Below are 17,551 nucleotides of genomic sequence, written 5' to 3'. Positions count from 1 at the left end.
GGTGGATTTCAATAATTTAATGAAAAAGCATGTTGTATGATAAAATAAAAAAAAATAAAGTATGGATTTGTTCAGAAAACCTTTTTCACTTGCAGTTACAGCCATGGGCTGCCAGGGGGGGTGCTGCAGCACCCTTATGCCGCTATTCCACTGCATGGTACCAGCTCGACACGACTCGACTCAGCTCGCATTTTTTGCGTTTCCACCGCGAAAACATGGTATCTGGTACCTGAAGTGGCTGCTTTTTCTAGTACCGCCTCGCTCTAGGTTCCAAGTGGCTGAGCCGATGCTAAAAGGTGACGTCGGCAGACGGCCGGCCACTGATTGGCCAGAGAGTGTGACGAAGTCACGAGAGCGACATGGCAACCATGCTGGTAACAGCCATTGCAGCGCCGCAGCCAACATATTCCACTTCTTCAACATGCCAGCTAATAATAGTAATGTTATCGATGTCCTCCATTGTTGTTATGTGGGTTCTGTCCATGTGTGGGTTGCGTAGGTGTTGTTTGGGTTGCGTACAAAAATACGTCACGGCCCTTTTGCGCAGCCGACCCCGCCCACGTCCAGGAGGTACTATTTGCGGTGGAAAACGACCCGTGCTGCTACCGATTCGAGTCGAGTCGAGTCGAGTCGAGTCGAGTCGAGTCGAGTCGAGTCGAGTCGAGTCGAGTCGAGTCACATGTGCGGTGGAAAAGCGGCATTAGCACCCCCACTTCCCGCGTCCCCCCTTCCCACCTGCAGGACTTCATTATTCAGTTTCGTCCTCCTCGATCCCTCCGTCCATCAACAGCGTGTCTTCTTTCAATCGCCGTTTACCCATATCCAGAGCCGAACTCATTGCAAACATTTTGTTCATCCGTTTGTCCGAGGAAATACAACACCAGCAACTCTCACGACCAGTGGCGGTGGGTGGGCGCTAGGGCGCCGCCCCTCCGTGAAATATTCACTTGAATATATCTGCCAACTATTAATAAACTATTATCAGTACGAAATAAATCAACGAAAATACATAGCGTTTACCCTTGATTAATTGTGTGACATGAATTGTATGCCATTTAAATGCGTCTGAACGTCAATGATTTGGGCTAGGCTAGTTATTGGTCATTCGAAATAAAGCCCTCCTCCAAGTCAGGAGCGCCGGCCATGTTGAAGTCAATGTAGCTCGCTAATTCTTTGCTGTCTATCAAGCAGAGACAGCTTTTCATTGGCGCATGACAATTCGCCCACGGGTCGCACCAGTGTGCGCCCCAGGCCAATGGTATCGCTTTTCTTTTTTGTTATCACCACATGATTGGACAATTCAATCATGTGGTGAATGAAAAGTAGGTAAATAGGTAGTGGCCATCCCCAAAATGCACCAGAATACAGGAAATCAAATCTATTAAATTCCCAAAAAATTATGGGGGGGGGGGGGGGGGGAACCTCAGACCCCCTGTCTATTACTGTGCCCCACCAACATGTTTGATCGCCAGCCGCCACTGGTCACACCACGGAGCTCTCAATGCCCGAGCTCCTACAGGCCGCAGTTCACCGACCAGCCAAAGGGGTCATTAATGAGAAGCAATTTCAGATTCTTACACAGCGTACCTTTAGGACTTTTATTAAAAATTGTCAACAGGACACAAATAATGCAACATACCATAGCTTGACTACTTCTAACCACACAGTTGTAACTGTATATGTGTCTAGTTCTAAACATAAGTGCCATAAAAACCGCACAAGAGCACGATAACTTTAAAGTTATCGAAGTTGTTTCGACGGGCGCTGATGATATCAACATAATCTTCCCGAGGCAATACCACTCCTTCAGACCCAGGGCTCCCAGCCGCCCCAGACGCGGCCCAGCAGGTTGGGGTCGGTGGCCTGGTCCAGGAGACAGGCCACCTGCTGCTCCACCGTCAGGCCCAGCGCTGGGAGGCGGGCGCGCACGTTGTGCTCCTCCGTGCCCAGCGCCACCCGCTGCATCCCGGGGAAGGCGGGGTCCTTCTCAAGGCCCAGCCTCAGCTCCTCGCTAACCAGAGGCAGACACAGTGGTACGGTTGAGCTGGGCCATTCAGAGCATCTGCTACCCGTGTGTGTGGTGGATGCTGTACCAATCAGAGCTGGGCTACCTGTGTGGGTGAGCTGGGCCAATCAGAGCTCTGCTGCTACCTGTGTGGGCGAGCTGGGCCAATCAGAGCCCTAGTGCTACCTGTGTGGGCGAGCTGGGCCAATTAGAGCCCTGCTGCTACCCGTGTGGGCGGGCTGGGCCAATTAGAGCCCTGCTACCCGTGTGGGTGAGCTGGGCCAATCAGAGGTCTGCTACCTGCGTGGGTAAGCTGGGCCAATCAGAGCCCTGCTACCGGTGTGGGTGAGCTGGGCCAATCAGAACCCTGCTACCCGTGTGGGTGTAGTGGATGCCTTACCTGGTGATGGTGGCAGGGTTGGCCCCCTCTAGCTTCCTGCGGGCAAAGTCCACCCTCTGCAGCGGGTACCAGTTGATCTCTTTGGTGTTGACGGTTAAGGTCCAAGTCCCGCCTTTCTTCAGCTGCTTCAGCTCAAAGTTCTGTGAATTCAGACAGGGTCACCGCCGGGTGGAGCCATGTGGCTGTACCTAGCAACACACTAGCACTCTACGTACAGCTTGACCAGATCCGTAAGAATACTGTGGAACAACTCCTTGCCTAACTTATTTTATTAACATTGTGAGTATTGATAAAGCATGGGAATTGCTGAGCTTTAAGTACTGTAATTAGACAAGACATAACATAATCAATATATCAATCCCTCTTCTGTTAGGATGAACTACTGTTAGGCAGTTCCCGTCAGTCAGGGAGAGGCAGTGCACGTCAGTCAGGGAGAGGCAGTGCGCGTCAGTCAGGGAGAGGCAGTGCACGTCTGTCAGGGAGAGGCAGTGCACGTCAGTCAGGGAGAGGCAGTGCGTGTCAGTCAGGGAGAGGCAGTGCGTGTCAGTCAGGGAGAGGCAGACCCCGCCATCGGCGCCCTCACCTTCCAGTCCAGCGAGGGCTCCTTGACGAACACGTCCATGGTGTTGAGCAGCAGCTCGGGCTGGGAGCGGAAGGCCCTGAGGGAGTGGACCATGACGCTCTGGATCAGACCCGCCTCCTTCAGCGGCTCCATCAGGCTCACAAACTGCCGGGTCAGCCGGAACGGCATGAGCTCCGGCACCACCAGGAACTGAACCACAAAACCCTCACGTAAGACATCTGCTCTCCAACACACAACCATCGTACGTACACCATCGTCTACAGTGTATTAAAATCATTCTCCTGCATGACATTCCAGCGGATGGTGGGTCAGAAAGAGGCCCCCCCCTCCTCGACCATGTTAATGACGACATGGACACGGGATGGCGGCCATTGAGAGACGGAGTTGGCGAACCTGCGTGGCCGAACCGAAGGCGTGGCCGAAGTCGATGCCGACCATGCCGCCGGTCTCAGTGTTGACCATGAAGTTGGACAGGTGGCGGTCGCCGATGCCCAGGATCCAGTGGCTGACGCACAGCAGCGCGTGGGAGCTGACGAAGTGGGAGCGCAGAGAGAGGAAGGCCTCGGGGCTGGTGCTCATCCTCACAAACGCCCTCCTGGACGGAGACGGTAGGGGGTGAGGGAGAAAGACAGTGTGTGTGTGTGTGTGTGTGTGTGTGTGTGTGTGTGTGTGTGTGTGTGTGTGTGTGTGTGTGTGTGTGTGTGTGTGTGTGTGTGTGTGTGTGTGTGTGTGTGCTGGGTTTAGATTCAAATTTCAAGAATCGATTAGATTCCGATTCTTAAGTTTCAGAATCGATTTTTTCAGATTCGATCCGATTCGATCTTGATCCGATTTCCGATTCGATCCGATTTCGATTCGATCCGGGGGTTAATGTTATTAAAAATGAAAAATGTATTTGAACCGTTTCCTTCACTTCATGACTGTGTAGAGAAGCAACATATTAAAACTAGTATTATATCAATATTAAACAGCAAATCGTACAAGTATTGGTAGTTACTGATGGCTGGAAGACTGATGAAAAGGTTAAGGGTCAATCTACCTTCAAGAAACATAATTCAGGACAATAAATGGAGGACATCATTGAGGTGACTATATCTGCAACAGTGGATTCCTACTGGGACACTAACCAGTGCATTATTATTATGCTTGAAAATAATTAAGAATTCACCCAAAAGCGGTTGCTACCAAAAGCATTTTTATTTTAAAACTGCTCACACTTAATAAACTGAGAAGTACTGAAACTGGAAGTATAAAATGTAAACGTTGAGCACTTTTCTTTAAAGTGCGAACATAAGAACAGAACATTTTAAACTGTAAAAGCACTGAATGGCGTCTATATGAGCATGTTCAAATCTGTTCTAAAACCACACTCAAGATTTGTTTTCAAGAATATGCAGCACCCTAAGTGTTCAGGGGAATCCCATGAATATTTTCCATGAATATATAAAATATAAATTTTTTACTTATAAAATTCGAAATTGTATTATTTTTATTTATTTTTTTTAAATAAAAAAAATCGATCTTGGGACGTATGAATCGATAATCGGTCATTAATATGCGAATCGATTAAAAATCGGAAAATCGATTTTTTCAACACAGCTCTAGTGTGTGTGTGTGTGTGTGTGTGTGTGTGTGTGTGTGTGTGTGTGTGTGTGTGTGTGTGTGTGTGTGTGTGTGTGTGTGTGTGTGTGTGTGTGTGTGTGTGTGTGTGTGTGTGTGTGTGTGTGTGTGTGTGTGTGTGCTTACCTGAGCAGATCCTCCGGGACGAGCTGGATAACCTTCATGAAGTTGTTGACAGCGTCTGCACGCTTTGCCTTTCTGGATGAACGACAGAAAGAAACCAAACGCGTGTTGGTTTATGAGGGATGACCTTTGACCTCAGGTTTAGCAGGTCGATCACGGTAGCATGTTAAAACTCCCCACTTACTTGTAAACATCTGGATATTTTTGTGCACCGTCCTTGCCAGGAGCAAAGGTGGATATCCAACCATCATAAACTTCAAACGGCCTGAGAAGAAACCGAATGATTGGAGGGTTCAATGCAAGTATAATCATGCAAAAGTTAAGAGAAAGACAGAGGTGGGCATCGGGGGGCAGGGTTGAGCCTGTATGTAGTGTGTACATATAGGGCTGCTGACCTCATGTCCACGCTGCTCTCCGCTGGAGTCCTGCTGCGGGCCAGCAGCTCCTTCAGCGTGCACGTGTTCTCCATCCACTCGATGAGGCCGATCCTTACAGGGCACACCAAACCAGGCTTTGGATAACATCTACTGCATTGAGTGAGTGAGTGAGTGAGTGAGTGAGTGAGTGAGTGAGTGAGTGAGTGAGTGAGTGAGTGAGTGAGTGAGTGAGTGAGTGAGTGAGTGAGTGAGTGAGTGAGTGAGTGAGTGAGTGAGTGAGTGAGTGAGTGAGTGAGTGAGTGAGAGAGTGAGTGAGTGAGTGAGTGAGAGAACCAGAAAGACAGACGGAGAACGACAGAGAGACAGACAGGAATGAGAGATAGAGAGCGAGCGAGAACGAGAGAGATAGAGACAGACAGACGGACAGTGGAACGCAGAGACAGAGAGCCAGAGCTGCAGGTACCTGCTGGTGATGGGGATGACCTGGTAGGTGCGGAGCTGCAGGCTGCGCAGGGTGCAGGGGGCGTGGCCTGCCAGCATGGTGTTCATGACGCCAAACAGCTGCTCGATGCGCTGGTCCTGCCGCAGGTCCTCGCCGCCCTTCACCAGGAAGGGGTGGTCTCGCTCGTCGTCGCCCCGGACGATCAGCCGCTTGGGACGCCGGATGGACGACATGACCTTCACCTGCAGGGGGGGAAAAAGGTTGCGAGAGGTCAAAGGGGCCATGCGCCGTCGGGAAGGACAGAGCTCTTGTGTGAGGGGCGAAGAAGGGGAACCTACCCTTTCGTCAAAACCGGTGATCTTGGCGTGGTACTCGGGCTGGGGTTTGGACCGGCCGTCGTATTGTCCTGTGGAGATCAGAGCGGGGAAGAAACACGATGTGGAACCAGACAGATTTTTATTCAGATAGGGAAATAGAACAATGGGTAAATATAACGAAGCACATCTTGATCCTATCCTTAATAAGCATTTTTCGAAAGTTTGATTTATCAGTGATCAGTGCTGCCCAGAAGGCCTTTGATGTCCTTATGCCTGATCAGCCAGATGTTATCCAATTCAGTATTTCTCAGGTTCATCTTTCCTACTCCATCAGCCCCTGGCAGCCATGTTGTAGGACAGTGGTGTAGGACAGTGGTGTAGGACAGTGGTGTAGGACATCAGTGTAGGACATCGGTGTAGGACATCAGTGTAGGACATCGGTGTAGGACAGTAGTGTAGGACAGTGGTGTAGGACAGTGGGACAGTGGTGTAGGACAGTGGTGTAGGACAGTATGACTGTGGTGTAGGACAGTGGTGTAGGACAGTTGTGTAGGACAGTAGTATAGGACAGTGGTGTAGGACAGTAGGACAGTGGTGTAGGACAGTGGTATGATGGCAGTGCCACTGACCTGGGACCTCCAGCTGGTTGCGGAAGGCGTCCGCCTTGTAGCTGCTGAGCCAGGGGGAATACTCCTTCAGGTTGCCTGGCTCCTTCTGGAAGAAGCGCATGTCCCTCATCAGGTCCTCCACCTGAATCCTCAGCTTCTTGTCCTTCCTGCTCTCAAACAGCTTTGTCCCCTGGGGCCCCAGTATCTTCTCCAACTCTTTATAGTATTTCTGAAACGTTTCAACACATATTTGCATCATTTACAATTGATGCTCTAAAACCAAATATGAATGCAGCCATTCCTGTTCATTTGTTTTGAATTGGATGGGACATTGAACACATTGTATGTAAAGATTTGATATCTTTTGTCGATTTTTGTCCAGTTTCAGTTTTTCCTTCCCTGCAAACACAACGCACTTCTATTGTTGTTGAATCTCATACACATTGGACCAGGAGAACCATAATTGAGCAGTTTTTAAGTGAAATCCCCTAGCTAGTACTAATCTCCACCAAACCAAACCGACCTGGCTGAATTTCTTCCGGAAACTTCCACATCCTTCAGCTCTGGTGTTCCCGAGGGACGCCTGCATTTCCTTGTACAAGCGGGCCATCTTGTCCTTGTCAAAATCCGGCTTTTCCAGCTCATTCTTCACATCTTCCCACCAATCCTGGGGACAATTTGAGGGACGGAGCTCAAGGGAGGCTGATCCGGAGACTCGAATGTGTTGTTGAGAGACTCAACGGACCATATCATAGACCATAAACCATATTACCTTGAACAGCATTTCAGGGTTTGTGAGCTGCTGAAGAGAGTCTACAAAGTTTTGTACAGCTCCGCCCTTATCCAGAAGACTAGTGAGTCTGCGCACACGCACAAAGACACACACACAAACACAAAGCATTAGAAAGTCAGAAAGCAGAAACATACCAACAATAATGCCCCTTTAAGTTGTTGAGGGGTCCTAGTGATGGGAGAGAGAGAACAGTGGTGTCGTAGTGATGGGGTCAGAGTGCAGTGGTGTCGTAGTGATGGGAGAGAGAGAACAGTGGTGTTGTAGTGATGGGGTCAGAGTGCAGTGGTGTCGTAGTGATGGGGTCAGAGTGCAGTGGTGTCGTAGTGATGGGGTCAGAGTGCAGTGGTGTCGTAGTGATGGGGTCAGATTGCAGTGGTGTCGTAGTGATGGGGACACAGTTCAGTAGTTTCGCAGTGATGAGGGTCACAGTGCATTGGAGGCTGAATCCTACTTGTTAACAAACTCCTGCTGCCTGTGTCCCACGGCAGAGTCCTGGAAGTGGTAGCTCTCTCTGCTCGCCATGAGGGCGTACACCAGGGCCTGGGGGTAGCTCTCCGCGATCTGGCCTATCGAATGCTGCACTGCCACCGCCTCCTGCTTGTCCAGTAGGGCCACCATCTGACTCATCCAGCCAATCAGCATCCAGCACGGTACCGTTGCCATCTGCTCACAGAAACCTTCATGTCAACTCAAGATGTGATGAGACAATATCTACTGTTGTATATAACATCGTATTAGCATTTAGGGCTGAACGATTTATCAAAGGGTGTAGTGAATGCTTGTTCAGTGAGTGAATAATACAGAACATAAGGACCTTTAAAAACAAATATCGCATACTAAATCACAATCGCAATATTGGACGAAATAATCTCAATACGATCATTTTCCCAAATCGTTCAGCCCTAACTGCATCGTCTCATATGTAGACATGAATTGATCAAGCTGGTTTGTGGTGAATGTTGCGCTTTTATTGTGAAACCTCTTTGGTCATGAGGTCCAGGGTCTCGGAGGGGTACAGCTCGATGATCTGCAGCAGGCGGGGGAAGCGCAGACGGGCGTCCTCGCTGTTCAGCTTCAGGGCCTTCAGGGTGCTCTCCACAACGTGCAGGGGCAGCACAGAGAGCTCGGGGAACTCACTCACTGTCCACACACACACACACACACACACACACACACACACACACACACATTTACATTCCATCCTACGTTTGCGCATTTAACATTTTGACCAGGATCAATCCATAGCACTACTATGTCAGCCACTCCATCCTTTCATTTGAATAAGGTGTGCTAGGGTTTGGTTGGCCTTTAAAAAAAACATAATACAATTGACAAATTCAATGTATTTTTGTTACTTTTATCTCAAATCTTAATGACCTTGGATTTTTACATTGGTAACATTGTTTTATTCCTCTAATACCGGTACCTCCCTATGGCGAGAATAGGAGGCGGGGTCTGTGCGATGTGGTGTGGTGTGGTGTGATGGTGTGTGCGATGTGGCCTAGTGTGTGTTGCGTTGCGTTGCGTTGCCGGCCCACCGGCGCCGCTGCGCTCCTCGTCCCGTAGCAGCTGGTCACAGAAGTTGGCCAGGGTCATGTAGGTGTGGGCCACGCCGGCGCTCTCCACACAGCCGCTGCTGAACGACAGCAGCTCCTCGTCCGCCTTCCTGCTGGCTCCCCCCAGGAGGTGCAGCGCCCGCAGCTGCAGCTCCGCCACCACCGCCTGAACACCACCACATTAACACAGCCATCGTACATCGTACCGCAGTGAGGGCGCCATTGAACAGAACACCATTTCAATATGTAAAAAAAAATGCGACACAACTCATCATTCGCCACAACTCATCATGTTTGCTTACGTCCATTCCACTCTCTTAAAGGGGACATTTTATACCACCAGGTGAGAGTGTGAATAGCCGTTACAATCCGTCACGAGTGGGCGTGTTCCCCTAGATGCTTACCAAGATTATCTAAACGGCTTGTAACTGCTAATCACACTCACACCTGGTGACATAATATGTCACCTTTAAAAGATGAAAGAAATGTTTGACACAATACCAGAGAAGCCTTCGAAGCCCTTAGTTCCTGACCTTTGGCTGGCTGGTGGAGGCGGAGGACCCAGCGAGCCTCAGCACCTTCTCAGCCTTGCTGGTCTCCACGGCCTCCAGGACGGAGGGGCTGCTGCCCACCGCCGAGGCCAGGAGGTGGTACGAGGTGCCCTGGAGGATCTTCTGGTCCCGGAAGATGTGGGCGGCAGCCGAGGCGCAGTCTGACTCCAGCTCCTCTGTGGAGACGGGACGTCAAACATCTAAAGACTCCCACAGTACTGACCTTTCTCTGGACCCTACTGCCACGTTGGTGTAACATTTCGTATGCATCCCTTTGCTTCCACCGTGCAAGCAGTTAAGGAAGCCCCCTTGGCAGCCACAGGCCACCTTGACACCCACAAGCCATTATGACAGTTGGCCAGCAGAAGCTGAGGATTTAAACTAGCATCCCCTTTCAGCTGCCCGATCTTAAAAATCCTTGATCAAAATGTCCTCTGTCCATTGTTGGTGATTCGGATAGTGTTCATGCCTACCCAGCAGTGGGATGCTCTTCAGCATGGTCGTGATCTGCTCCACGGGACCCTGAGTCAGGCAGCGTTTGTGGCTGAAGCGGCTGAAGCAGTGCACCCACTGCAGGAACCATCCCCTCTGCGTCTTGGCCTCCCTTTGGAGCTCCTTCAGCAGCTTGGTGGCCACCGGGAAGTTACTCTGCAAGAGTGATGTGAAGGGAGATCACCGTCAGGAGGCCGGCCGATACACAGAAACACACTGACTCTACTAATAACACACCAAAAACCAGGTATCTGGAGAAGACTCTGCTCTGTGATTATTGATCTTATCTTGGCTAATTTGATATTCTAACGAAAGGGTTAGTGGAGACCCCCCCCGAGACCCCCCAAGCCCCCTGTAGTCCATCTGAATGTAGATATGTTATGGAATCCTTTGAATTGTGATCCAGGGCTGCAAAACTGAACTGGACTTGTCTCAACCCTGGATGGAGAAACACTGAAGGCTTACTTAAAGCCCAGGTCGTCCGTGAATACAACCACATCTCCCAAGAGGGGGGGGAGCGAACAGGGAAACCCAGCAGCCGCAGGCCTCCAGTCACCTGTTTCCACGCACTGTCCGCCATGCGCAGCCTCATGTCGAACTTGCAGTTGTTGACCAGGACGTCCACGCTGTCCCCCTGGCTGCCCAGCTTCTCACAGATCTTGTCCAGGAAGAAACATCTGAACCCCGGAGAGAGGTCATCACAGTTCAACGGTCAGCACGAGGGGAAGAACAACAAAACTCAAATGTGCTTGCATGCGTGTTGCAATTGTTTGCATGGAAAATCTTTGTGCCTTTCCATCAAACTACCCAACACATGAAAATGATCTTCTCTGACCAAATCCTGACAGTTTCATAGCCTTTACAGTCCTTTGACATATGAACAGGCCCTTCTTACCTGGACGTGATGACATCATCCCACACGTTCATCGGATCTACTCTGGTGTCGGGGTAGCGGTCCGTCCAGGATCTGATCAGCCGCTTCAGAGAAGAAACAGACACTAACAAACACACAGGATCAAATAGGAACCAGGTTCCACTCACAGCCAGCAGTGTGAAGTCTAATAGTCTTCCATCAACTATCCTCTAAATGTGTTATATGGGTTAAATGTGTAGTTTGGGTTAGTTGTGTTCTTAGTGTGTGGTGTGGGCTAGTTGCGTTCTTAACGTGGGTGTGGGTTACCTGTGTTCTTAATGTGTGAGTTGGTTGTGGGTTATATGTGTGGGTTAGTCTTGGGCTACCCACCGTCTCCTCTGATGAACTGCAGGAAGTCCTGGATCTCGGTGAGCGCCTGCACTGACTGCAGGATGGTCAGACGACTCTGGCCCAGCAGGGTGTCCACGCTGGAGTAGTTCTGGGGAGCAGAGCCAAGACTGAAGGGAACACCGGTGATTCCCGCCCCTTTGGCTCAACACACTTTGCAGATGTTTTACAAACGCTTTGAACAAAAATCTAACTGGATTGAAATCCACGTGATATTTTTCAACGACATTTGAGTTCATTTTCTCAGGTTCGCCCCTCCAGTACCTGCATGAAGAGCTCCATGGCGTAGTGGGCGTAGTACTTGGCGCGGTCGTAGTCGTCCTGCAGCACGTACAGCAGGCTGAGCTCCTGGCTGTGGTGGCTCTCCAGCAGCCGCTGGCGCTCCTCCACCCGCATGGCGCGGTCCACAAAGCTGAGCAGAGCCTGGTCCCTCTGGCCCTGCTGCAGCTGCTTCAGCATGCTGCGCACCATGTGGCCCAGGTACACCTCCTGGGCACGCACAGGCACGCCAAGTCACGCACACGGTCACACACAAACTCGATTTGATCATTTTGTGTTCCTTAAGGGGGAAAGGTCAAGTTCTCAGTTACAGAGTTTTATTGGAGAGAAAAGCTGAATAAATGCATCATGTTTTCAAACTCAGAAATGATTGTTTGAATAATCGTGATTTCAATATTTACCAAAAAATCAAAAATAAATCCATAATCGAGCAGTCTCACACAGTCTCACACAGTCTCACACAGTTGGAATGGCTGCACTGAAAGCCAATGAATCCTAGGATTTACCGGTCCTACTCAAAGTGGGTTCTAAAAGATGGGGATGAATCTTACAAGAAAAGCTAGCAGGAAGGGACTATTGAGGCGGCAGTGGCTCCGGAGGTGGTGCAGGTTAACTTGTAACCGGAAGGTTGCTAGTTCGATCCCTGGCTCCTCCTAGCTGAGTGTCGGGGTAGCCCAGAGAGAGACACCTGACCCTAACTGCCCCCGACAAGCTGGATTTCACCTTGCATGGCTGACACCAACGTCGGTGTGTGAATGGGTGATTGTAGGGCAATGATTTTGAAGTGCTTTGAGTGGCCACTGGCTAGATAATATATATTTTTATATGTTGTTTTTTTATAAAGCACCAAGAGGACTGCCATCCAATTTGATTGTATCCTGTACAATGACAATAAAGAATTATATTGTATTCTACATTCTATTCATCTGGTCAAATCTAAGCCTGGGCCTAAAGCAGCCACAGCCCTTCCAGTGGAAAGGGTTCCCTGGCCTGGTCCCATCACTACAGTACCTGGTAGAAGGGCTCGGCCCACATCTTGTCCAGGTCGGGCTCGGGGCTGTCGTCCACGTTGATGATGGAGCAGTACTGCAGGGACTTCCACTCCGTCAGGTGGCTGTAGGCCTCCATGGCGGCCCGGTCCCAGAAGTCCTTCTCCGACTCCGTGGGCTCGCCGTCGCTCCACTGCTCCTGGTTCAGAGCCTGGCCGCGACGGAGACACACACACACACAGTCACACACACACCGCTGTCACACACGCGCTGCTCATCTTCTGGTGAGCCTCTCAAACACGGCAAGCCAACGTCTACGATACTCTAAATCTGGTTCAAAAGGAACAAAATATATTTACAGTAATATGCTGTTTAAACTGCAGTAGTGTCGATAAGATTCAGGTCATTTCTTTCCAGCCCACAAAAAATGAAAGACGACAGAATCTTTAAGGTTTGGAAAAGGTGGCTAAGTATCATGTCTGAGAACAGGCAGGTTATGATGTGCTCACAACAAACAGTACCCTATCGGCATGGATCTACCTGACAGTATGGTGATATAGAGGGACTGGGTTACCTCGTTGTAGAGCTTCACAGCCTCTGCAAAGTCGTTGTTGGCTTCAGCATCGAGTGCCGTGCAGGTTATCGCCTTGGTCCCGATTTTACCGCCAAAGATCCCGCGGACCACGTCGTAGTCCTCCAGCGATCTGTACAGCCTTGGGTCACGTGCGGAAAAACACGGATAAATATGTCTTCTACGCAATCATAAAAAGGTATGGATTTTTAGAACCCGATCCGAGACGCAGAGTGAGACTACAGCGGCGCCTACCTGGCCAGGTGGATCCACTTCTCCGTGTCCGGGGGGAGTTCCTTGCGTCCTCGGGAGCGCTTGGTGGGGGGCTCGGCGCTGCCCCCGCTGGCCTCTCGGAGGGCTTTCTCCAGCAGCAGGATGCCAGAGGGCTGCTGCAGACTGGCCAGGCAGGTGGAGCTGATGGAGGCCGGCTGGAGGTGCAGCAGGTCGCGGTGCTGGAGGCTCATGTCCTGGACACACAGAGCGGTCGGCAGGATGTTGGGTTGGACCTCGGGGTCACTCGGTCACATTGCACACACCATACCAAGAACGCTGGGATTGACTTAGAACAATTTCTCCATATGCTTTGAGTTAAAACCGTTTTTTTCGTGTAAATAAGAGCAAATGCACAGCAAAATACATCCCTCAATATACACATATCTAGATAATATGCTGACTGGCAACCAGGAAACACTTAAGATGACAGGGGTTGAGTCTCGGGGGTCACGAACCTGCACACAGGCCACGAAGGGAGGGAAGCAGAGGGTGCTGCGGCTCAGGAAGGAGTCGAGGTCCCTCACCAGCTCCTCCTTGATCTGCCGGGCCTCCTCCACGGACTTGTGCTCCTCCATCTCCCCCAGGATGCCCGCGAACAGGCCGCTGAAGAGCTGCTTGGCCAGGATGGCGTCTCTCTGCCGGGCAACAGGAATACGACGCAGGTTGAAGCATTAGACCTTGTATAAGAGAGGGGAACCCTTCTGACAAAAACAGATTACTGGTAAATGGACTGCATTTATAAAGCGCTTTACAATATGGCCGGATATTCACCCATCCATGCACACATTCACACACCGACGGCGGCGTCAAACGTGCAAGGCGTTGAGATGGTCGGGAGCAGTTTGGGTGCCTTGCTCAGGGACACCTCGACACTCAGCTAGGATGAGCCGGGGATCAAACTAGCAACCTTGCGGTTACCAGCCAACCCGCTCTACCTCCTGAGCCACTTACCCACCTCTGAGATGCTCCACAGATACCACTATTTCGGCGCCATTAATTACTAATGCATCGACCAATCCAGCTCACGTAGCATCCCCATGTATGCTCCGATCCTCTTCATGACTGAACAGCTTAGTCTTGGACCAGTGAGGTACGTCAGAAGGCAGCCAGCCAGTGGCTGGGCGATGGGGGGGCTGACCTGGGCCAGGGCCTGCAGGGGGGCGATGAGGCTGCTGAATGGGATCTGGATGTCCGGGAAGTCTCCGGCCCGGTAGCTGCGGTACAGCGTCACCTGGGACTCCTTCCTCAGCCTCTTGTCCACCCGGTCCTCCTGGGGTCCGAGGGGGGGGGGGGGGGGGGGGGGGGAGACCAGGGCAGACAGGGGAGAAGTGAGGCTGGGTGTAAATCAGAACACACACACACACACACACACACACACACACACACACACACACACACACACACACACACACACACACACACACACACACACACACACACACACACACACACACACACACACACACCCTAGCTTCTACACATTTTTAATCAAGTTAACATTTACATTAAGGGCATTTGGCAGATGCTTTTATCTAAAGCGACTTAAAATAAGTACATTTGTCAGAAGAAAAATAAAAAATATATCGCTGTAGGTAGTCAAGAAGATATTCATAGAACAAGTGCTTAGCAATTACAACCGCTAGGTTAACCCATTCCCCGTCCACAAAGACAGCAAGTTTAAGACGCTACACAACGCTAAGTACTATGTGTCTGCGTAAAGTGTATTTGTTAAAGACATTATTGTTCATTTGAAGGGGGAGACTCCCAGTCCTCCGGGGAGCGTCTCCAGTGAACCCCAGACACGGTGACCAGTACCTTCCTCTGCCTCTGCTGCTGCACCTCCTTCCGGGCGAAGCCCAGGCTGACCTTCTCCTGGTCCTTCAGGAACCGGCGCCTCAGCCTCTGGATGTCCGCACGCCGCTCGCTCTCCGCTGGTCCGGAGGAGGAGGAGGAGGAGGAGGAGGAGGAAGATTACAACAAACCTCTAATTCCTCTTGGAAACATCGAGTGGGATTTAAAATATTGCCCAATGCCCACCCACTGAAAGGACATCCGAGCGGGTCCATAGGACCCGCCTGCTCCCCACTCCCCCACCCACCTCTGCTGCGGCTGTCCCCTTCGTCGGTGGGCGCGGTGAGGCGCCGGGTGCCGAAGCCCTCCCCCGTGGGCCTCCGCGCCGCCGCCGCCGCCGGCCGCCTGCCGTACGCCAGCAGCGAGGAGGAGAGGGACTCCGAGCCCAGCGAGTACTCGGCCAGCGTGTCCACGCTGCTGCCCGTCAGCCAGTTGTAGGCGGTGCGGCGCCCTGCGGACCACAGCCACGACGGTTCAGGAGGGACTGGGGGGTTAACGGTGGTGCGACTGGACTGGGGTGGACCGTTGGCTTGGTTCCATGTTCTTAATGATCCAGCTCCTATGACGCGGTGAGCCCTGTCGGGGCCTGGACCCCAACAGGATGAGCTGCACCGACTGATCGGTCACAGGCTCCCACAGCCTCAACGGGGCCAGGAGGGAGGGGATCACTAAAAACCCCTTTTATTTTATGCAGCTCTTATAGACTTTGGTTAATTTCAAAGGGTGCTCACAGCTCACCGCTTATGACCCTCTCCTAACCCTAGACCCCAGAGACCAAGGAACACGCCCTTAACTATCAAGGAAGAAACCTGAAGGAGGGGTCCCTTCTCCCAGGGATGGTTAGGGGTGCAATGGGTGCCATGTGGAAAGACATCATAATAAGCAAACAGTTGAAGAATTTCATTATTTTTTTGGAAAATAGGTGGGCATACTGTGGCTGAACGTATCGTCATCGTGTGGTATGTCTGCTTTACCTCCCGCTGCCTGTGTTTGGGTGAACTCCAGGGTGGCTTGCGTGGCTCTGAGCTGGCCCCTGGCCCCGCCCGCCAATGAGGGGGATGCCTGGCTCTCTGCCGGCCCCTGGGAGCCCTGGGTCTCCACGAACATGGGGGTCATCACCGTGCTCCTCAGGCGCCAGTTTGAGTCGATCACGTAGTCCTGAAACGCGTGCGTGCGTGTGTTGAGATGGGGACAGTATTCAGAGTGGACTCGCTCACTTTCTACACCATGGACTCTGTTGCGACCATGGTGATTCATCAGAGGGATGCAGAGGGAATATCCCAATACAGCTCATTATTTTCATTCTCAATTATCCTGTTCATTTTGACAAAGCCCAAAAAACTAGCATCCGCTGATACACCTCATTGCGGTCGCCATCTACACAGAATTTGGTGGAATTATAAAAAATAACGAATGAAGTGAATCTTTATCGTGTTACCCCTAACCAACTCGACAAAAAATAAGTAATATTATAAAATCATGACCAACACCACAAAGGTTTAGTGTTGGAAGGACTAATTATAAAAATGCAACCATGCCACCCGTCAAAGGTTGGCATGGAGACGGCCAAAGCGTCGGGAGACAGAACGGACCTGGAAGGTGCACTCGGACAGCGGGTACTCGAACATGTTGCGTGTGAAGTCGGGGCTCTGGCTGGTCGTCTCCAGCAGCAGGTTGGTGGCCAGGCTGAGGAAGGACCTCTCGATCTGGCAGCAGTACATCGTGTGCAGCACCTGCAGCATGCGCTCCAGCGTGGCCCGGGGCAGACGCTTCTCCTGGCTCCAGAAGTTGCGCACGTACAGCCTGGGAGGGAGCACGCACATGCACAGCGCTGTAGCACTAATGATCTACGTACTCCCCGGTGAATGGCGAGTAGGAAATGGAAAAGAATGTGTGACCCTGGGTCAATGGACAAAACAATGTATTGTTTTATAGTGAATATTTCTCTTGCTGTTTTGAGCAAGCAAGAAACTTCTTTGGATAAATAAATCAAAGGATGAAGGAGTTAATCTAAAGGAAATGCCTCGTAGCAAATTACAAGCAAAATTGCTTCCTACATGAAATGCCTTATACAAAAAATTATAATAAAGTCACATGGAACTTCAAATCCCCCTGGGTTTCCCAAATGAACAGAGAGCCAGAGGCTGAGAGCGGGTACTCACTGCAGGCCCTGGTTCTCGTCCACGAGGCCCTGAAGGAGGGTCTCCTTGGCGCCCCCCTGGACCTTCACCGACGTCTCGTCAGCCATGCTCTCCTCATCACTACGGAGAACCAGGAAGTCACATGAAATAAACTTTCCTGAAACCTAAGCAAACCTTCGAGGCCAACATTTGAAGCACCAAAACAACTATAACAACTTCGGGGGCAACAGGTCAACAAGTGACATCCCCTTGGTGCCAACTTGAGCCAATCAGGAACTAGCGTTGGCCCCGAAGTCAGTGCACATGGAAAACATGGCGG

The 17,551-nt window shown here is 51.1% G+C and overlaps 1 protein-coding gene across 1 annotated transcript in view; it reads right to left on the bottom strand.

Annotated features, from left to right (window-relative positions):
• Window positions 1-1,571: 1,571 nt before the first annotated feature.
• Window positions 1,572-17,551, bottom strand: part of prkdc (protein kinase, DNA-activated, catalytic subunit) — a 42,630-nt gene continuing 26,650 nt past the window's right edge. Inside the window, exons 56-86 of the mRNA XM_030348733.1 lie at window positions 17,254-17,352; window positions 16,684-16,894; window positions 16,066-16,249; window positions 15,339-15,542; window positions 15,056-15,171; window positions 14,379-14,510; window positions 13,696-13,875; window positions 13,223-13,434; window positions 12,971-13,109; window positions 12,419-12,607; window positions 11,393-11,617; window positions 11,111-11,219; window positions 10,763-10,865; window positions 10,424-10,544; window positions 9,849-10,023; window positions 9,358-9,551; window positions 8,807-8,990; window positions 8,248-8,408; window positions 7,720-7,931; window positions 7,248-7,335; window positions 6,999-7,142; window positions 6,497-6,704; window positions 5,889-5,956; window positions 5,572-5,792; window positions 5,127-5,219; window positions 4,916-4,996; window positions 4,735-4,806; window positions 3,382-3,583; window positions 2,989-3,177; window positions 2,406-2,545; window positions 1,572-2,011 (exon numbers count right to left, since the gene is read on the bottom strand). Of these exons, the coding sequence (XP_030204593.1) occupies window positions 1,807-2,011; window positions 2,406-2,545; window positions 2,989-3,177; window positions 3,382-3,583; window positions 4,735-4,806; window positions 4,916-4,996; window positions 5,127-5,219; window positions 5,572-5,792; window positions 5,889-5,956; window positions 6,497-6,704; window positions 6,999-7,142; window positions 7,248-7,335; window positions 7,720-7,931; window positions 8,248-8,408; window positions 8,807-8,990; window positions 9,358-9,551; window positions 9,849-10,023; window positions 10,424-10,544; window positions 10,763-10,865; window positions 11,111-11,219; window positions 11,393-11,617; window positions 12,419-12,607; window positions 12,971-13,109; window positions 13,223-13,434; window positions 13,696-13,875; window positions 14,379-14,510; window positions 15,056-15,171; window positions 15,339-15,542; window positions 16,066-16,249; window positions 16,684-16,894; window positions 17,254-17,352 (4,861 nt within the window). The 3' untranslated portion in view covers window positions 1,572-1,806. The remainder of the gene's footprint in view (window positions 2,012-2,405; window positions 2,546-2,988; window positions 3,178-3,381; window positions 3,584-4,734; window positions 4,807-4,915; window positions 4,997-5,126; window positions 5,220-5,571; window positions 5,793-5,888; window positions 5,957-6,496; window positions 6,705-6,998; window positions 7,143-7,247; window positions 7,336-7,719; window positions 7,932-8,247; window positions 8,409-8,806; window positions 8,991-9,357; window positions 9,552-9,848; window positions 10,024-10,423; window positions 10,545-10,762; window positions 10,866-11,110; window positions 11,220-11,392; window positions 11,618-12,418; window positions 12,608-12,970; window positions 13,110-13,222; window positions 13,435-13,695; window positions 13,876-14,378; window positions 14,511-15,055; window positions 15,172-15,338; window positions 15,543-16,065; window positions 16,250-16,683; window positions 16,895-17,253; window positions 17,353-17,551) is intronic.

The sequence above is a fragment of the Gadus morhua genome, chromosome 23 (genome assembly GCF_902167405.1).
Source record: "Gadus morhua chromosome 23, gadMor3.0, whole genome shotgun sequence".
In the NCBI taxonomy this organism is placed as follows: domain Eukaryota; kingdom Metazoa; phylum Chordata; class Actinopteri; order Gadiformes; family Gadidae; genus Gadus; species Gadus morhua.
This window is presented reverse-complemented; position numbering and strand designations above follow the sequence as displayed.